We start from the raw sequence: 20,243 nt of genomic DNA on the forward strand, positions 1-20,243 counted from the left end.
AAAAAGTTCGTGTAACGACAGAATTGGGTGTATTCGAACGGTGCGGATTCGAATACAGTATCCTCTCGATTATTGTCCCGACCTCGGGTCCGCGTCGGGACAATAATCTTGCAGGGATAAATGCTTCAGACCCTCGTAAATTCGTTTTTCCTCAGTGGAGAGGGATAACGTTTGGACAATAATTGTGTAGACCAAGCTGCACAATAATCGAGAGGAATCTGTAACGCGATTAATTTCTGGGATTTATTACTCGCCACTAATCGAGACCTACCTGGTACCACGTGTAATACGTGGTCTAATACACAGAGTCGTATTATCGGTGCTATCCAGCAGGTACGACCAGATCCACGTCTCTCCACGGGGGTTACAACGCCGTATACGGAAAGTAGAAAATTACACCGTGATTACGCCGCTTCCGAGAATTACCGCCGTGACAGTCTCTTCTATTAACGTTTCGCTGGGAGCTCGTTTTCTCTGTGTGTTGGTGTCCAACCGATGGAAAGTTGTCGACAACCAGATGCTCCCCCCCACGCGACTGGGACAAAACGGAAAATCGTTATCTCGATCGAAAAAGTTCACGAAGAATTGCAGATAAAAACACTCGCTTCGTCCGATTACAATAGTCACGTCAACGATAAGAATATCAATTGGAAAATTTGGGTGACGATCGAAGAATGCAATCGTGTGGCAAGCTCGCGCAATCGATGTCACGATGTATTGTTTTTCGATCGTTATCTGTAACGTGATCGTGGACACGAAACAAGAAATCAACGCGTTTCATGAGTGGTTCTTTAATCGAGACCAATCTTTCATTGGACTTGAAGCCCTATTTTATGGATGTATGCACACATATTGCGCAATGAGTTTTCTGTCCTAATGGTGGTGCTTATCGGGAATTCGAACGGAATTTTTTTGAAGATCGGGAGAACTTGTGGTTCGATGCGCGTTGAAGACAGATGTCGTTGCGATGTACTTCGGAAGACACTGTGATTGTAGCATTAAAAATAGTAATCTCCACTCGAAGCTTTCATTCACGAAAGCACAATGATTATTAATTGAAAATTTTATTCTGGATTTTATACCTCCTACATTTTCTCCTGGATTTTTGAGTCGATTTGTACACCTCCTGCATTTTCTTCTCAATTTTCGTATTCATCTGTATCAGTTTCATCTGTACCTCCCCCATTTTGTTCTCGATTTTGAGTTCCTTGTGCACCTCCGCCATTTTGTTCTCGATTTTGAGTTCCTTGTGCACCTCCGCCATTTTGTTCGGAATTTTCAAGTTCGACCTGAACACCCCCTGCATTTTTTTCTGGATTCTCGAGTTCGATTTGTACCTTCGTCATTTTCTTCTGGACTTTCAACTCCGATCGTCAGGAAATTACAGTTCGTTTCCAGTGGACGATCAATTCGAAGATCAAAAGTAGAGTCAAATCAACCAATTCCTGTTCTTCCTTTGCGATTCAAGGCAGAGAGTAGACCACGGAAAAACCCAGCATACCTCGAGGACGCGTGTTTCGTCGGCCGTCGAACGATCTATCGCTGGCGCAAAATTTATTGAGATTTTCCGCCTGTCGCGCGCTGGCCGTCGTTTATATGCGGATACGTGCACGCTCGTGGACGGACGTAGAAAGGCATCCGCGAGACGTTTGCATGCGATCACTCTCGCCGGGAATTTTATTTTCCTTTGCCGGGACATTGTTCGTGACCGTCGACGCGTGCCGAGCGTTTTTCCTTCACGGACGAACCAGCGATGGGAAATGCTCTTTGTCTTCTACTTTTTCGTGGCCGAACACCCAATTATAACATCCATTTGGATTTGGGGTTGAACACTAATCTGAATTTTTTTATTAGACTTTAGTCCAATTCAAATTTAACGTGGCAATAAAAATATAAAAATATCTATAGACTTAATAAAATACTATAGGCGCCAAATTTTTCGTCTGTATAGTTTATCCAGTCGAATGTCTCGTGCAAATACAAATCAAAAAGTCCTTTACCGTTTTGTAACCCGAAGCTCCGTTCCCGAGATATTAGCAATTGAACGAACTCCAATCAGCTGCCTGGTCTCTGCTCGTTGACTGTGTCTGCGCGCACCTGTAACCAACCGCTCAGCTGATTGGTGTTCGTTCAATTGCTAATATCTCGAAAACAAAGCTTCCGATTAAAAAACAGTAAAGGACATTTCGATTCGTATTTACACAAGGAATATGCATATTATGACTTCTCCCATCATTTCATGACACCCTGTAAAATCAATCAGACAAGATTAAAGTGATTCACCCGGTACATCGGTGAACGTTAAAACGAAACAACGATCAGGCTCTATTCGTACATATTACATAACTGGAACTTGGAAAACAGTCTGAAAATCGAGGAGAACTTGGAACGACCGAGGTACATTAAACGAATCGATTCCCCTGACACGAGTAGTGTACAGAACGAACGTTCCTCGCCCAGTTCGATGCAGCCAGGTGGTATAATACCAACCGCGACGGTTCCGTGGAAACAGTCGACGCAATAATGGCCCATAGAATTCTCGAAAGGATCACCGGTGCGCGATGGATTCGTTTTGCTCGTGACTGACTCTCCTTATTCGTGCCAACCGGCGGCGGGAACCGTTCCCCATAAACAATCGGGCCACTTTCACTCGTATCCCGCCACGGAATTCGCGGCTACCACCGCGGGTACATCGTTTAACCGCCGTGGACCCCAGTCGTAAACACGTTTACGGACAGGCGAACCGTCGCGAGTACGAAGGCCTTGCGAACAGGGGGAAGGAGAAGTGTCTTCGATTTTTTAACGGATCAAGGCAGCTCCGTATTTGCTTTCTTTCTTTTCGGTAAATAGGAAATTGTCCTCACCTCGATTGTTCGCGGTAAAACGATTCTTATCGACTCTTTATCTCTCTCTTTCGAATATTTTTCGAACCTCGCGTGTGTTTGCCGTGTCCCGTTTCCGTAATCATTGCCCTCCAAACCATTTTTCTCCCCTCCCATACACCTTGAATCGATTATCCTCGAAATCACTGCTCTTACGAAAGCAACGTGTTTCCATGAAAACGAGAAAATTATATCACGATTCGTTTTCTGCGATATCGAGAGTAACGAGACGGTATATTCGAACGAGTTTTCTGTATCGACATTGTAATATGTATTTTTTCAGGATATAGGCTACTTTCTCACATATAGGCTTCTTGAAAATTTATATGTACAGATAAGTGAACCTACGAAAATTCTATCGTTCGAATCCTTCCGTTAAAAGACCCCAACACCGTTCAATTGCCAACCACATATAATAGTGTTGTGTGCTGTTAAGTGGACAACAGCCTTAACACCGTCCACTGGCAGAGACCCATTACTATTCCGCGAGAGAAACGGGATTTAAAACAGAACAGATCGGAACACACGACTTCCGTCGCCATCAGAGGGTGTGTCAGTGCAAACTCGACTTCCGCTAGGAGAAAAAGAGTGGCATACGTGGGAGGATCCTTCTAAAAAAAACTTAGGCCGAATTAACATTCGGTTTAACATTTATTTCAATGCTTGAAAAACAAGAATGATAGAAGAGGCCCTTCGTCTACGCCACTCTTTTTCCCCTACCGGAAGCCCAGTTTGCTCGTGAGGGTGTACATGACGCCACGAAACCGGAAACCAAGAGACTAGACGCTGGTACACCTTCTGATTGCGTAAACAGCGTGTACAGAAATTACGACACTATAGCCTGTGGTACTGAACACGGTCACGATTTCCAGACGGAAAGGAATGCGACGCTCTGGTCTGCTACCACGAGAAGGACTCCAGCCTGGTGATCGGTATAGTGGTGCCCACCCTGGAGACCAGGCATCGGTACAAGTGCACCGCCCTGGAGCTCTCCCATCTGAATCAAAACTGTAAGTACTCGGGGTTTAATTAAACAAGGCGACTAATTCCACCGTGGCGAGCAGCTATCGTTAATCCGATAACTACATTTGTCCAGTACAATGGACGCCTACTTAGTGACAATATTTGAAACCTTTTTTGACGATCGGCAGTACGAACCTTCTTTAACCCCTTGTCTTCTTACGAGATCGAGTCAGACACGTGATAAAAATTTCATAATGAATTTAGTAAATATATTATTCGGTTTCTTTAAGTCGATATTAAATACTATTTCACTGGTATTAACATTTAAGGTTGAGGCATCTGGGATAATATTAACGATAAAGTAATTCTTGAGAGTGAAATCGTTAAAAAGAATCGTATGGCAAAGGGTTAACCTGATAGGAAGACAACTCCAATGGGGATGATGACTTTTTTCGTCGTGTAAATTTTTTTTAATAATGCGCATTAAAACCTAGCGTTGCCATTAAAATATATACATAGGGTCCATTCTAAAATGAGTTGAGCAAAATTTAATTCCCTGGTTGACAGGTTGAATGCCATCGAAACATTAGGAAAACGGTGTTACCGAAAGAAATACTGGTATTGATCGGTTTCTACAAGGGTAGGGCTTATATAGGGTTATATAGAGCAAAGCCAGAACCGAAAATACCGGTATTTAACGTTACGATAAAAGTCCATCATTACCGCATCGACTAGAGCAAAACGTTATAATAGAAACCTCCGAACGCTAATCGAGGCTTTACTGTATCTTTCGTTTTCACGTTTCCATAAACGAGCAATTATCGTGAATCCAGTCCGAAAATGCACCAACCGATTTACAAAGACGTTCGAGTAAATTGTTATATCATAGGGATGTCAAACAAACCCGTCTTCTCGAGGAAGCATGGCAAAAAGTGGCTCGTCGATCATCGCGGCTCTTTCGACGGCCGAAATGGGTTCCGATTGCCGTGTGTGTGACCGTAGTCTAGTTTCGCGGGCGCATCTCATGAATATCAACAGGGGTTAGGCGCGCAACGTGATAACGGAGGGATGGGTGGTTGACGTAAAAATATTCAGACACTAATTTCCTTCTAATTGGCGGGACGAAATTGGGCCGTGTACAGTAGGTGTGAGCGCGTACGCCTGTCGACCGCGATTTTATTAATGCAAATTGCTGCAGGCCGCCACCCGGCCCCAATCCGGGGATGCAAAGCAACCTATACATAAATTTCATTTCGCCAGGCCGGGGGACTTCCTTCTTTTTTTATAGTTTTACGCTAGCGGAAATTCTCGACCTCCCTTGTACACTCGATAATCGGAAATTTACGCCTCCCGTTACACCTTGCGTCCAACTATCGAAGGCTAGCGTAATAGGTCCCAACGATAATCCCCAGTGACGACTTCAGAAATCATCCTGTTGTAGGATAACAGTCACCTAACAGTAAAAAACTCTGGTCGAAATTAATCTTATTAGCAGTTCATTCTAAGTTAATTATTCTGTGTAATATAAACTACAATATAGCTTAGTGTAGTGTAATATAAAGTGTGCAAGAAATTAAAGGTCAACATAAACTCCGATGAAAGTATCATTAGGATTTCGGTAATTTTAAAATAGGAAATCCGTCATTTTGACGGGCACGATATTTTTGGTGTTAACTTTTCAAGTCTGTCAAATCCCGGGATGAACTCAGGGTTAATTGTCGCAAGTGTTAAAACCTCGTTGGTACCTCTAAGAAAAGGTCGTTAGGGACCATTCGAAAACCGCATTTCCCCCTTAATTATTCCTCATAAATGCACATATACGTGGGTAGGATGACCGGAAGATAACAGGGGTAGGATCCTCCAGGATCATGGGAATCACGACTGGGGAACTTAGGAAATTGAATTAGAAAGTTAGCCGCTTTCTCGGACACGTCGAGTGTGTCTCGTTTGTCTCGTTTGTCTCACGGAGACGGCCGTGGTCTCGAATTAGGTGTGTATACGAGGGGTGGAAGCCCCGTGCCAGAAGCCGACTCTGCGTTTTCGCACCGCAAAGTTCTGATAATGCCCCCGAAACCGAGAAACTGTTACGATCTCTATCCTCCAGCCGAGCTGTATTTCCTCGACTCGGATGCATTTCGTGTGGCTGGGTCCTAACCGACGTCCCGTGAACACGGTTTGCGCGTGTGAATTTCTCGCGCGCGGTGATCTTTCCGAAATTGAAACGTTTCCCAGTGGAAACTGGAATCTACGGTTGGGATTCGAGAGATTTTCGTCAGAATTTCGCGAAAATCGAAGTCTTGAATTACATTTCAACGACGTTTCAACGAAGATTCATATTAGAACTTGCACGTTTCTGCATATGGCGGCGATGACGTCATATGTTAGGTTATGTTAGTACATAGTCGATCGGATGTCACAGGATTATTACGGTGACTTGTAATACCGTTAAAGAAAAAACTGCCTGTTGCTATCCTTTCGATTGTCTATTGAATGTAAGATGGTAATAATAGTATATGAAACATCGACTTACAGGGAGCCTGGAGATCGGTCCTCACGCAGCATCCAGCCGAAGGGTGATCGTGGTCCTTAGTCCCGCGTCGTTAGGCAACATTTGGAACGAGGCCAGCGTCGGGACGGTCCTGAAGCAGCTGTCCACGCTCGCGAACCGAACGATCGTGATAGCGACGAAGAATTTACCGAGCGTGACGACGATCGCGAAACGATCGACCAGAGGATGCAACGACACCGGCGAGCTGTGCCTCGATCGTTTGCAGATCTTGTGCTGGAACGACGGAGATGGCGCCACCGGGGCAAGCAACCGGAAGTTCTGGTATCGGCTTCGATTGGCGATGCCACCGGTCCGACCGATGGGTAACGAGACAGGCTGTCAATCAGTCGCCATGATCGTCCAGGCGAACGGAAAATGTGGACAGCAGAAGGCTCGATCGCGCGAGAGCCTCGAGGTTCTTGTCTAAACTCGCGGTGGAATCGTGTCGACGAATCACTTAACCGATTCATCCGTTTCTTCCTTTCCTTCCGTCACGCCGATCAGTTAACGGAAACCGTATCGAAATCTCGAAACGGTTCGCTCGTTCTTCCTCTGGAACGCAAAAACGATCGATGTGTTCGATAATCGAAAGCTTGCTCGATTATCACTTCCTCGAATCTCGAACAACTACGCCTGGATTTCCTCGAGCCGTGTGTAGAGGTGAAAAAAAAAAATGTAATTCCTCTGCAACGGTGTATAGCATTTTACTTGCGCATTTTCTTTTAGGTCTGAAATTCAACCTAGCTTGACGCTCCCGGATATTCGAATCCGAGGAAAGCTATCTTATAACGGCACCGTTGAAGTTTCTTTCCCCGAAGTGGGTTTTATCCACGACTGGTTCAAATTTCACAATCGTATATCGATGAAAGTTTCAATAACGTCCATCTCGTAGTAGATCACGTGTTTCCTGCACGCATTTTCTCTTCCCTGGTTCACTTTTCTTGTATCCACAAAAGTAGATCTAATATTCTGTCCTCGTGCAGGATACGAGAGGAAAGTGGAGAAACGGACGAATCCCGCCAGTCTTCCGTCTTGCGAGGCGAAGTTTTAGGACGGTCCTGTCCACACAGGTGGAGCTGCGTCGCGTCTGCTACGGGGCGCCATATTCGAATCCATAAAAATACCCCCAAAGTAAATACCGATCGAGCCCCTCCCGACACCGTGCCGGACAGGATTGCCTTAAATCGGGGCGAGACAAAGAAAAAGAAAAGAGACCGAGTAGAAAGCGAATCTCGTCTGTGCTCGGCGTAGCACACGCAATCGGTGTGTCACGCGAGCCTCTTTTCTCTGTTTGTATATATTGGATACATATCGGTGCTCCTTTATTTATTTAGTTAGCCGTGTATTTTATTTATAACCGTTTAGGTTCATCGGGTTTACGAGAGACGACGGACACGGAAACGCAGAGCGATCTGCATTTCCGGGCGCCATGTTTCTTTCGCGCCGCGAGTCGAAACGAATATCGTAGATATTTTATACTGTTTTGTACATACATGTAAAAGGGGGAGAGGATATATATATATATAGATATATACATACTTATACGTATATGTATATATATACGCAAAACACACACATACGTATGTTTTTATAACAATTCTCGGAGGATTATCACCGCGTCGAGGAACTTACGAAAGACTTAGAACATAACTTGTATCCGGGAACCGTGACGTAAACGATAATCCTGTCGTTCTAATTTTAAGCTGAAACATTACCTGTAATCGTATATACAGGGTGGCCCGTTTTAATCTACGAATTTCGTTTACAATTCCACCTACGAATAAAATATATCGAACGGTTACCGAACCACCGATGCGATATACGATACGGATACCGCCCCCCCCCCTGTCGAGTGTAAATAGATTAAGATGGGTTACCGTTGATGCCGTGTTATATATTGTATACCACGTTTCCGCTTGCCGGCGGTACCATACGGCTTTATTGTACGCGCATTGTACTAGCCCGTTTAATTGAGTGTAAGTGTACTTTAGGTGTCGCACAGACAGACCCGCGAGGTGAGCTTAATTTTAATGTCCATATGGTAATCTCTTTACTGTCAGTATTACGATACACTAGTGTACTTGTCTCGCGACGGGCCACGCATGCGCGACAGATACGCGTCGCGAGGGATCGTTGCGAGCCGAGTAAGCAGAGAGGTATAGACGTAGAAGTTGAACTCGTTTGTTCGTTAGCGATAGAACACACATATACACACACACACACACACACACACACACAGGTGGTTACGACACGAAACGGTTGAGCACGCGCGTTTACGGAGAAATATACCGCGTTTTTATTTTCTTGTATTTTTTCTTTTTTTATATAAATGTACACCTGTATATTTTTTTGTTTATAGCGACGATTCTAGGATTTCCTACAGGGGAACAGACCCCGTTTCCGTTTTCATAGTCGCGCGCACCGGTAGGATCGTCGTGTTTTAATAAGGCTCCGAGTACCAAAAAAAAAAAGAATGAAATAATAATAAAGCAGGTCTGTTTCTCTTTGCGACGAGAAAAAGAAAATGTTTGTTCGTGAGAACCGATATAATAAACGAGAATATTTATATTTCCGGAGAGAGCCGTCGGTGTCTGTTTACTTTCTTTTCTTACTTGAAATCTGTATGAAATAAAGTACATTTCGCAAACTCCCGTATGAAAACCACTGCCGCTCATTTTTCAGACGACCGAATGGTAAACGGGTTGCGTAACGCCCGCGACGTGTGGGATCGAGGGAAACGGGGGTTCCAGGAACCGGTGTGAAATAAACGTCCCCCAAATACCGCGCGGTTTTTTGTAACGCAAATAATGCTCCGCCATCTATATATTTTTTTTTTGTTTCGTTTCATAATAATTAAATTACATAGGCACTTGTACGTAAGGCAATTGTTTTTCTCACCTAAAAGTACAATACACGCTTACTTGTACGACGAGTAAGAAGATAGTGTACCGTGTGACATTTAACACATATGAGAGACGGGTAAGTCACTCGAATGTTGCGTACGAAAATGTGTACTCTTTCGATAACGCGCAGTACAAACTGGCCAAGTGTTTGCTCGCGTTTGAAAAACACGCACACACACACACACACACACGCGCGGATCTCGTTAATTACGCGCTACGCACACGCATGCACCGATTAAGCGTATTTCGCGACTGTGTCAATATTAACAAGGTTGCGTGAGTTGCGAGCGCGATAGTAATCGACAAATTCGAACTCGCGAATCGTTCGACTATTAATATATGTACATAGGTCAAGTACATCGGTGTTTTAATAAAAACTGTTTCGACATAGTATATATCGGACAAACTGATTCTGTCCTTAGGAAGTAACGTCACATTCTGTTCTTTGAAACGATACACAAATTTTTGTACTTATAGCACCGACAAGCAGGATCAAGAGGAAACGAGCATCCTGCGTTTTACACACTTCTCGATTAAGTGAAAAACGGTCCCTTAACTGTGTGCTGTATGCATGTGTACCTCTGCAGTATACAAAAATAGTAAGACGCGACGCGTTTTAAGTATACAAAGGCTTGCGGCGGCTTTTCAAGGCAACAGTTTTCTGCATAAAAATATATCGGACTGGTTTACAAAAGGTCTACGTAATAATACTGTGTATCCAGGAACGCGACGCGTTCGGTCGCGGGAGAAGTACTCGAAGAATGTCGAATTACGATCAGTGATGATACTTCTGATGTAATTGATTGAAACAACACAATCGCGTGCTTCGATTACTGGGGAATCCTCGGGAATATTCGTACAAAAGGACTATTCCTTAAAATTATAAAGTATTGTAACCTATAAATACGATGCGACTCAATGTGGAGTCCAACATTGAAAATTAATGAATTTCACTAGAAAAATGATCAAAGGGCAGTCGAAGTACGATTCTGGTAACTTTCACGAGCCACTTCTTTCAAGGCTTCCGCCATCGCCGGTCCAGTCTCGTTCACCATACTAGTTAAGTATCCATCGTTCTTTTGTAATAACACGTGAGGCGCGTCGAGTTCCTACACCAAAACGAAATCAACGTTAATTGAAGTAATTTCTGAAACACTTAGAATTGAGTGTAATGCTGGGAAGAAGAGAAACTCACCACTGCGAGGCCAGCATCCATCACTAGAATACGATCGCTATCCATAACAGTGTTAAGTCGATGCGCGATGGTCAACACTGTACATTTGGCGAACTTTTTCCGTATAGTTATTTGGATCAGTTCGTCGGTACGTGGATCTACGTTTGCTGTAGCCTCGTCGAGAACAAGAATCGGATTGTTTCTGACGATAGCGCGTGCTAGACACACGAGCTGTCGCTGACCCACGCTAAGATTAGAACCGCCTTCGTTGATGTGAGCCTCCAGGCCCATTTCCTTTAGTTCAACTTCTTCCAGTGCCTGCCAGAGCACGTCGTCGTTGTAGTTGTTAAATGGATCCAAGTTTCTCCTCAACGTGCCCGAGAACAAGAACGGTTCTTGGGGGATTATACTGATCTTGCAACGTAAATCGTGGAGACCGATTTCGTTGGCCTTCACGCCATCTATCTTGATCACGCCCTCGAGATCCGCCAGGCGAAACAGAGCCGCAATCAAGGAAGACTTTCCGGCTCCTGTTCTCCCAACAATTCCTATCTTCTCGTGAGGATAAATCAGAAAGTTCAGGTTCTTCAGCACCGCAGGCTCCGCGGGATCGTACCTCAACGACAGATCTTTGAATTCAACGCTACCCTCGTCGGGCCAATCATCCTTGGGCTTTTTATCCGGAGCACTCTCGAGCGGCGGTTCGCTCTCTATTTTACTGCAAGACAAAATGTAGATCGAACAACGTTAATTCCTTAAGTTTTCTGTACGGATCGGTTAAGCAAACACCTACCTATATTCTAAGACACGTTCAACGGACGTCATTTGATTCTCCAACTCAGTACTTTGCCGCATACCCCACTGGAACATACCCGTCAACCCAATACTCTGCGTTATAGCCAGGCCCACGTTACCACCGAGCACTGCGCTGTCTCCCAAAATCAAGAAGCTGTATGTGACCAAGGTGATGTAAACAACGCAGAAGAAATCGAGCCACAATCCGAATGCCCTTGAGGACGCTATGAATATGTACCACGCGGACGAGTGCAAGTCTTGATGATGATCGAATTCTTTCGTCAGAATTTCTTCTGCTCCGAACGCGCGTATCGTTGGCAGCCCTTGAAGAGTCGCGTTCAAGTGTCCAAATACCGGCGATCGAGCTGCAGATAAATAAGTTCAATGTAGATTTACGGATAGTGACGTCGGAAGTTTAATTCCAATAATCCTCCGAAAGTACTTACTGATTCCTTCGAGGCGTTTCACGCTGCGACTAGTCGCCAAATAGAACACACGTATGTAGTAGAAGACTACTCCTATGGCCACTGTGGGTATCAGTAGCCATGGATTAGCCACAGAGACCACCACTATTATTCCAAGAAGAGAGAGTCCAATTTGTATACAGTCGATCAACGCAGTGGGTAACATCTCGTCTATCGCACCCATATCCTTCGAGAATCTGTTCAAAACGCGACCCGATGTGTTCGTGTTGAAGAAACGCATCGTTGCGCGGCTAATGCATTGAAACATTCGATCGTGCAACCGAATAGACGCTTTCATGCACGCTATGAAAAAGGTGAACGAACGCGTTAAGGTGATTACGATCGTGAATACGGTCAAAGCACTGAACAGGTATATACAAAGCTCACGGCTTATGGGACTTTGCCAGTCCATTTCAAGTTTACCATTTGGCAGTTCTGTTACCTTTAAAAAAAATTCTAGTCAGACGGCGCTACAATCGTAATCGTGCGAGCATGATAAAGTAGAGAATTCGTAAAGTGGATACCTACGTATCTCTCCTCCATATTGACCCATTGAGAGATGAAGAAGTCACCACCACTAGCTGCCAGCTGCGCTAGTATGCACAGCAAGAGAACTACAGTTACAACCCACCAATTCCCGCAGGCTGTGAAATATCCCGCGTATACATCGCCGGAAACCTTCCCTTTCGTGCGTGTCTCGGCCACCTACGCATATTTCGGAAAACGTTACAATTATTCGTACATTTCACTTTGCACATTCTACTCGTATTTATGAAATATTTACCTCAACCGGATCAATCATCTCCGTGGCGGCACTCGCGTGTGAACTCAAAGATGTTATACTGGCATTCCGTGAGTTGCTTCTGCTCGGAACACCGACGGAGGCTCTTCGTTCCGCTTCTCCGAGTGCTTGATTCTCCACCAACCGTCCGAAATCTATCGCCATTGTCAGTAGTTCATCATAAGTACCTTCCGCTTCTATTTTTCCGTCCTTTAAAACGATTATCCTGTCGACGTTACGTAAGTACTGTAGCTGATGCGTAACGAGGATCCTAGTCTTCCCCCGTAAGTACTTGTCTACACATTCTTCGAACATGTGCTTGCCCACGTGAGCATCCACAGCGCTCAGAGGATCATCGAATAAGTACAGATCAGCTTCCGAGTACACCGCTCTGGCTAAATTAATCCTAGCACGCTGTCCCCCCGACAAGCTAATACCTCGTTCACCGACAATCGTTTTATCGCCATATGGCAGCAGGCTAAAGTCCCTTTTTAATTGACAAACTTTTACCACACGATCGTACCGGAACTGATCCATCTTCTTCCCAAACAGGATATTTTGCCTGACCGAACCGGCAAATAGCCATGGTTCTTGACTAGCGTACGCCAGTTTGCCGTTTATTTTCATAGAGCCAGCGTGAACAGGCAATTCTTTTAATATGACATTAAGTAAACTACTCTTCCCGGCGCCAACTTGCCCAACGATAGCCAGCAGCTCGCCCCGTTTTACTTTGATGTTGATGTTCTTCAACGTCTCTTCTTCTTCGTCCATCAACCACTTCGCGCTCATGTTCTTTAAGGAAACGCAGTAATCTTCTTGCCCATGGTTTATATCATTTTTATCGTTGTTCATGTCATTGATTACACCGTTAACATTACTCTTGCTCTTTTCCGAATTTAAATCTTCTTTTTCACTTTCTTTCTTCTCCTGTTGCGGTTCAGTCTCATCGTACATCATAAACTTTTCCAGACGTTTTATGGAGACTAGCGCCTCCGCTACCTGCGTTAACCCTATGTAAGTAAACAGTGGAGTTAAGTCGGCAATTCAGTCCGGTCGATAAATGTTCATTCGATTATACTTGCCTTGTGGAAAGTATACGGTCATAGTCTGACGTAAAATATTATAGTACGCCGTTAACATGAACACTTTTTCGGCAGTTATTTTGCGATCGAACAACACGTACGCCAATATAGTAACAAAAAGTGACATTCTGGTACTGAATATGATAAAAGACATAGTAACACCTCTAATTATAGATGTGCCTCGAACAACGGAGATCTCCTTCCTGCGATTAATGTAAGGAAAAAATGGTTAAGTATTTCCAAGAGATTTAATCGCGTATAGAATTACCTTCTTGCTTTGTCAACCAGAGCGCTGAATGGCTTTTCCCAAGTGTACATTTTAATCGCCTGAATACCACTAATAATCTCGTTCGTCAAACGAACTCTTTCGTCAGTCCTTAGAGCAGTTTTTAATCTCAGAACTGAGGATTTCTTACCCAAATACCCTGCACGCATGTAAAGTACAATGTAAAATAAGACCACAACAAATATATCGTTGAAGAGAAGCGACCAAGATACGTACCTTGTAAGGGTATGAACATCAAAAGTGTTGCGACTCCGATAACGGCGGATACTTCAACTTCTCTGTACATGAAGTACATAATAATAATTGTCTCAAGAGGCCCGATCCATAAATAATGTAAAAATATAATCGATACATCGAATCTGTTGACATCGTTAGATAACAGATTTACTGCTTGTCCCACTGTCGTCTCACCCAAGGCTGTTCGTGAAAGCTTCAGCGCTTTCCTGTATATTAAGGAACAGCAAGCTACGCGCATCTTCATTCCCATGTGAAGTATGGCCATCATATATGGATGAAGAACGAATATTATCAATCCTGAACACAATATTACCCCGGTAGCGTATAAATAAGCTTCTGATTTTGTTATTTCATCGCTGCTGTAGTATTTCAACAATCTGCCAAGGAACAGCGGTTGAAGTACCCTGTATATGGAATAAAGAGAAGTTAGTATGTTTGTTTAACTGCGTGGACATGACATATACCATGCCCAAACTGCAACTAAAGTCACTATTGTTAATTAAAGTAAATGCAAGCAATGTTAAACGTAATAAGGAATATACATCAAAAGCTTAGTGAACTTTTCCAAAGAAAAAAATTTAAAGGACAACAAAGCGTCTAAGAAATAAGATACATAAGAGGAGTAGTAGGTACAGGATAGAAGGGTCTTAGGAACTTAACGATCTCGTCGCATCTTCATTTTCATGAACATGGGAGTCAGAAGAATTGTGTGATCTGGACAGTAATACACTATGCACAGGTACATAGTGTTTAATTTTCGTCTGATTGTAGTAACGAATCAGAAGGCCAAGAAACATGGGCTGTGATAATCTGAATCGGGAATAGAAAAACGTTTAAAATCCGCAAATGGAATTATAAGGCTTTATACAATAACAAAAATAACGGGTGTACTTAGTAATTGCAGTGTTTGTCTGATATATACCTGAGACAAATTTCCATAACGGCTAGAAGTAACCCATATATTAATAATTTAAGACCAAAACATTTGGCAAGTACTTTTGTTAAACTGGGCTTCTTCACATTCTTTTTCACATCATAGGCTTTACTAGCATTTTCCTTTCTTTCACTATTTAGCTTTCGTTTCTTATATGCTTGAACTTCCTCTTCCCATGCCTTTGAAATTCTTGCACCCAAAATGCTGCTTTTGTGTTCCTTGAGAGGTCTGTACAAATCTTCTATTTCTAATTCTTTACGGAAACCTATCCAAAAGGTACGTAGAACCCACCTGTTAATGGAAAACAAATTTTTTTATCACATAAACATTTCAATTAAAAATATTTCAAATCGAATTTAAAAAATCATATAGTTTGATTACATGTTTTATTATCTTCATGTCAATGCCTGTACTCAGTATATTATCTTTGTTTTGGATCATTTAATATCAACAGTAATTGATTAGAGATAACAACAAGTTCTACATATAACAATACTACTGGATAACATTAAACAGATCAAGAAGTCTAGTTATTTGCTCGGCAGTGGAATTCAAGATAGTTGTTGCTTTATTTACACAATGCTTATGTGTATCTGATATGGTGGTACTTTCCAAACACTGTTCATTTATTACCTTGATGTCATGTTTTTATTAGTACGCAATGACTAAGAAAAAAAAGCAATGTCATGATATTTTATTCAACTTACGCAAATGTTAAAACACTCAGAGGATTTGCTCCTTCTCTTGGGTTCTTTTTCCCTTCTGCTTTGACTTTTCCATCCATGATAATTTTATTTCTCTACTTGGCCTCTCTGTAAACATGATAAAACACATCCACCTTTATCAAAAGGAAACATAATCGGATTGATACACCCAATGAATCATGTATCAAAAGCAAGGATATTAATCTTGTCAACAAATTATGACAAAAGGTATACTTTATGAAACCATTTAAATGTTCCAAACACATATATAACATACCACTTGCAACAATGCGGAAATAAGTAAGGACCAAATAACTTGGAAAAAATACATTTATATTAACTGACATAAAAATATTATGCTGCATACAATAAACTCTTTAGAATTCAACAACAGATAATAAAGAACTTTGCTAATCTTTTAGAAGTCGATTCTACTTATTGTGGTATGTAATGTATGCATTGATAAGGTATTTGAGTAGATGCATAAATATGTACCTTAAGAATGTTAATAAACTGATACTACTTCGACAACCATAAGTGCATCAATATTTTATTTGCAACTAAAAGTAAAGAGAATCATATTTGAAATATATGTGTAATTCTATATATGTGGAAGACAAAATTATATGATAATGTGTAGTACTTAGAAATATAAATGCAAAATACACTTCACACAATGCATTCCAATATTCAATTAGGAACACCAGCTGTGAAACACATAATGTAAGCTTTTCCACGAACACTAAAATACTTATCTCCTGCATGTATCATATTGAACTTTACTCGTTACTTAATTGTCTAAAGAGTTGTTGATACAAATGATGCAATTAGTCACAAGCTAGTGACACATAAGCTAAACATACAAACTCACCATGAATTCTTTGATACCGCACGACAGATTGCTAGAGTTCCGTGATTCCTAATCGCTTTTGTCCGTTCAGTCGTATTCGAAAAGTATGTTAATCGCACATAACAATTTCTTGCCGTACTTTTGAAGAGCAAGCGTTGGTACGCTTTCATTCAAAACAATTATTCATCCACTCCAAACTGAACCAACAAACTCGTTCCTCGCAACAACGGTGTTTTTTAACTACAAGAACGTTTCGCGGAAGAATTCAGCGGAAGCTGAAGCGAAACGGATTTCCCAATTAACTACACCAATGAGTTGTACAATCACACTATCGTGTCCTTCGATTTTGCATTTTCCTCGATGATATTATCGTCTCTGAATAGATGGAACCGAATAGGAAACGATAATTCTTTGTGAAAAAATATATAGAAAGAATGAGACAAAGTTCGACGATACAGGGCACAGTGAATACTGGATCAGGATTCGATTCAATGAATTTCATTGTGTATATATACAACGGGTAGACGTAACATGTAATCGAAAATATTCTATTCTTAGCGCTCGGAACAGGTGCCGTCGGTACAACAACAAAACTAGACTGAACTGCGATTTGTTTTTCAAATAATACAAACAGATATTTACATAAGTTTGTACAGTTTGTGCGTAAACACTATAGAGGCTCGTAGACGGTTGAACTTGAATGAAGTGCGGGCAGTTCATGTTTTCAAATACAATTCCAACAAAAACAAAGCTGCGTGGTAAGATAAGAAATTCAGCATACTTTGAATTTCCGACGATGATAAATAATATACAGAGTGTCTCACGTAAAACCGACCTCACTCATCCCCACAAATCTACACATTTGAGAAAAACGTTACTTACGTTACAAAATAAAATTTGGCAAATGACACTCTTTTAGAACCAAATTTTTTTCATAAACCATTACAGAATATTTTTGCACGTAGAATCATATTCAAGCTGACCCGCAAATTATAAAAATTTATCGTTTGAGGGGGGTCAATTTTACGTGAGGCACTCTATGTGTACATTTGACACACATTACTCAACCGTAATCTACTGGGCGAAGGTAATACTTTGTGATTACAATCACGGTTTTCACTGAAATCTATTAGAACTTACGATATCGAATGATGAGGTAAACCGTTTGTAATGAACACAATTCATTCTGTGAAAGAGGAATCAAAAATACTGAGTCGGCATATCTGCATTTGCGGACACTCAGTTTTACAGGAAAACATTTCTCACAAACGATGATAGTCACAAAAGTCGCTTATATAATGATAGATTGCGATCTTCGGGTGTCGAAACAGCGTGATACAATCGATTAAACGGTATTTTCATGATTGTCAATAATGATTCATTTAGTGTTAATGGGATCGCGTTCGATACTCGAGTCATTGGAAGAATATTTCTCACGCTGGTCCCTAGGGATGAACACATTAAAATGTAATGATTCAAGCGCAATAACAACAGAAGAACGTGTACAAAGCACGAGGAGAAAAATTGGCTCAGTGTTACATTTCACTTACGATTGAACACAAGATAAATCCTGCCTAATTTCCAACATGTGAACGTCCCATCACTTTTCGATTACTCAACTCGTCGGATGTCAAGTGACGTCCAGTTAAGTAGAAGACCGTTACTCGACTGACGACTGACTGACACAACTGACTGGCGTTGAACTGGCTGTCGCTTCTAACATGTGTCATTGGTTAACCTTACATCGACACGTGATCAGGAACAACGGCAATGCTGGATTGGATGAATTGGATCTACACCCTGCACCTTTAAATGAATATCAATGTCTGTCTAGTTTCTCCAAACTATCATATCATTTCATGCCGTCCTGCACTTGCGATTGCTGCGTCATCTCTCGAGGGAACATCGGAAACTGAATTTCCTCATACCTCCTCTAACGTATTTATATCTTCGACCGAGGCATCCGAAATGCATTGTCATCAAGATACACATGTAAAATCGGAATGGAAAGGGTAAATTGATTGCATGAAAATTGATACCTGATGTGTTCACACAATGACTGTTAAAAAAGACTATACTTTAATCAACAATGATTGCCCCCATATCGACGTCAGGAGCTATAAATGATAACTAAAAATGTGTATATTGTAAATAGCTATTAAATATTAGTTTACTGAGTTGTAAAGAAGTTTAAACTGTTTCGAATCTAAGCCTATTGCATAGGATACATTCAAATGTGCGCTACATATTGAATTTCCACGACAGTAAAGTACAAACGGCTGCCACCTCGCGGAGATACGCGGAACTACCGATTGACTAGATCAATCGATACAAACGGTACATAAAAACACGGAACATTTGGAACTCCTTCGATACTTTATTTTTCTGTAAAATGGTCTGGGAATTATAACGAAACTAACAGGGAATAAGTTTAAGATTTATTTCACGGAATCCATCGAACTTTCGATAACATCTTCTGTACAACATATATAATTCCATTCCGTACGTAGTAAAATCTAAGAGAGGAAAATTGGAGATGTGTTAGAACACAGTTTTAAGTACACATTGCACGCGCATACAAAGAAATATGACTTTGTTTATGGATTGTGTTGTACTTGTTAAGAATACACGACGAACATATCAGTCTTTAGTTAAACACATTCATTCCGCCCGGCAAACAGAAAATGCTTGTATATATGTTGCATGTATTTTAATTATAATTACTATATCGCATAGTAATTGAATTCATATTGTGCATGTGTATGGAACTGCAGATTTTTATTGAATTTGCCGAAAATGAAATTAAATAGAGCCTGCACATTTGTAGATCTATAAGAAACGTATTAACATTTCCAAGGACCAATCTTTTATTCAAAGCCGACAGCTTTATTACTTCGAGAGCCGTAACGACTATGACTGAAACGTTCACGTATACGTTACACACACCGTTGAACTGACATGAAATGTTCTTGGACTTCAAAGTTCTTTCTGTTCACATATTAAATAAAATTCGCTCGGGTTTCCATTTAAATACCATTACCTGTCGGCGAAAAGATTATTCGAAAAGAAGCAACGGTTGGCAGCAAAATGGAGGGAAAGGGATCAAAGAACCGTTACGAAGCGATACATAAATTTCAAAGCTTATTTCTCAATTTCAGCTTCTTCGTATGGCGTGCTCTCATTCAACGAAATTTCACAGAACCTTGTTTCAGAAAGTACATGTTGCACGTAAATTAATCGTATTTGGCACCCTTTTCGCTAGAAAGCACGGCATATGCACGCGCCTTCAGTTCGCTGCCCTCGGGTAAAAGCGTCTATTACACTCTTGGTTACGAAAAACTCGCGTGTCTTTCGTAGGACAAAAAGAAAACAAAGACGAACCAAGAAATAAATACAGAGCTCTTTCTCTCTCACACTCTCTCTCTCTCTCTCTCTCTCTCTTGTTAAATACAAATAAATACGATAACAATTAATACATACATATATAGGTATATATACGTATACATACATATATATTGTAATAAGAGTAAATATATCTACAACACGGTTTCGATAATGTAAAAAGAGAGGAATATCTACACCTACTATCGCTGATGATGAATAAGATTCGATCGAATTCGTACAGAGATTGCTTATCTCA

At 41.6% G+C, this 20,243-nt stretch overlaps 2 protein-coding genes across 3 annotated transcripts in view; one reads left to right on the forward strand and one right to left on the reverse strand.

The window, feature by feature from the left end:
• The window catches only part of LOC107195246 (single Ig IL-1-related receptor-like), a 131,524-nt gene extending 122,660 nt beyond the window's left edge, over nucleotides 1–8,864 (forward strand). The window contains exons 6-7 of the mRNA XM_015585048.1: nucleotides 3,755–3,892; nucleotides 6,378–8,864. Coding sequence (XP_015440534.1) covers nucleotides 3,755–3,892; nucleotides 6,378–6,820 — 581 coding nt within the window. The 3' untranslated portion in view covers nucleotides 6,821–8,864. The remainder of the gene's footprint in view (nucleotides 1–3,754; nucleotides 3,893–6,377) is intronic.
• An 89-nt stretch (nucleotides 8,865–8,953) lies between these two features.
• On the reverse strand, nucleotides 8,954–18,382 carry LOC107195245 (probable multidrug resistance-associated protein lethal(2)03659). Of its 2 annotated transcripts, XM_015585046.1 has the most exons (13): nucleotides 18,154–18,382; nucleotides 16,625–16,978; nucleotides 15,757–15,861; nucleotides 15,038–15,340; nucleotides 14,095–14,519; nucleotides 13,861–14,017; nucleotides 13,593–13,795; nucleotides 12,514–13,520; nucleotides 12,258–12,434; nucleotides 11,712–12,171; nucleotides 11,264–11,630; nucleotides 10,492–11,188; nucleotides 8,954–10,405 (listed from the first exon to the last, which is right to left on the reverse strand). In XM_015585046.1, exons 3-13 carry the CDS (start codon nucleotides 15,831–15,833, stop codon nucleotides 10,262–10,264), a joined length of 4,017 nt encoding a protein of 1,338 aa, XP_015440532.1. In that variant the 5' UTR covers nucleotides 15,834–15,861; nucleotides 16,625–16,978; nucleotides 18,154–18,382; the 3' UTR covers nucleotides 8,954–10,261. The 2 variants fall into 2 exon arrangements, with proteins under 2 accessions (XP_015440532.1, XP_015440533.1); XM_015585047.1 differs by lacking the exon at nucleotides 16,625–16,978.
• Between the last annotated feature and the right edge of the window lie 1,861 nt (nucleotides 18,383–20,243).

Source organism: Dufourea novaeangliae, unplaced genomic scaffold (assembly GCF_001272555.1).
Source record: "Dufourea novaeangliae isolate 0120121106 unplaced genomic scaffold, ASM127255v1 scaffold55, whole genome shotgun sequence".
In the NCBI taxonomy this organism is placed as follows: domain Eukaryota; kingdom Metazoa; phylum Arthropoda; class Insecta; order Hymenoptera; family Halictidae; genus Dufourea; species Dufourea novaeangliae.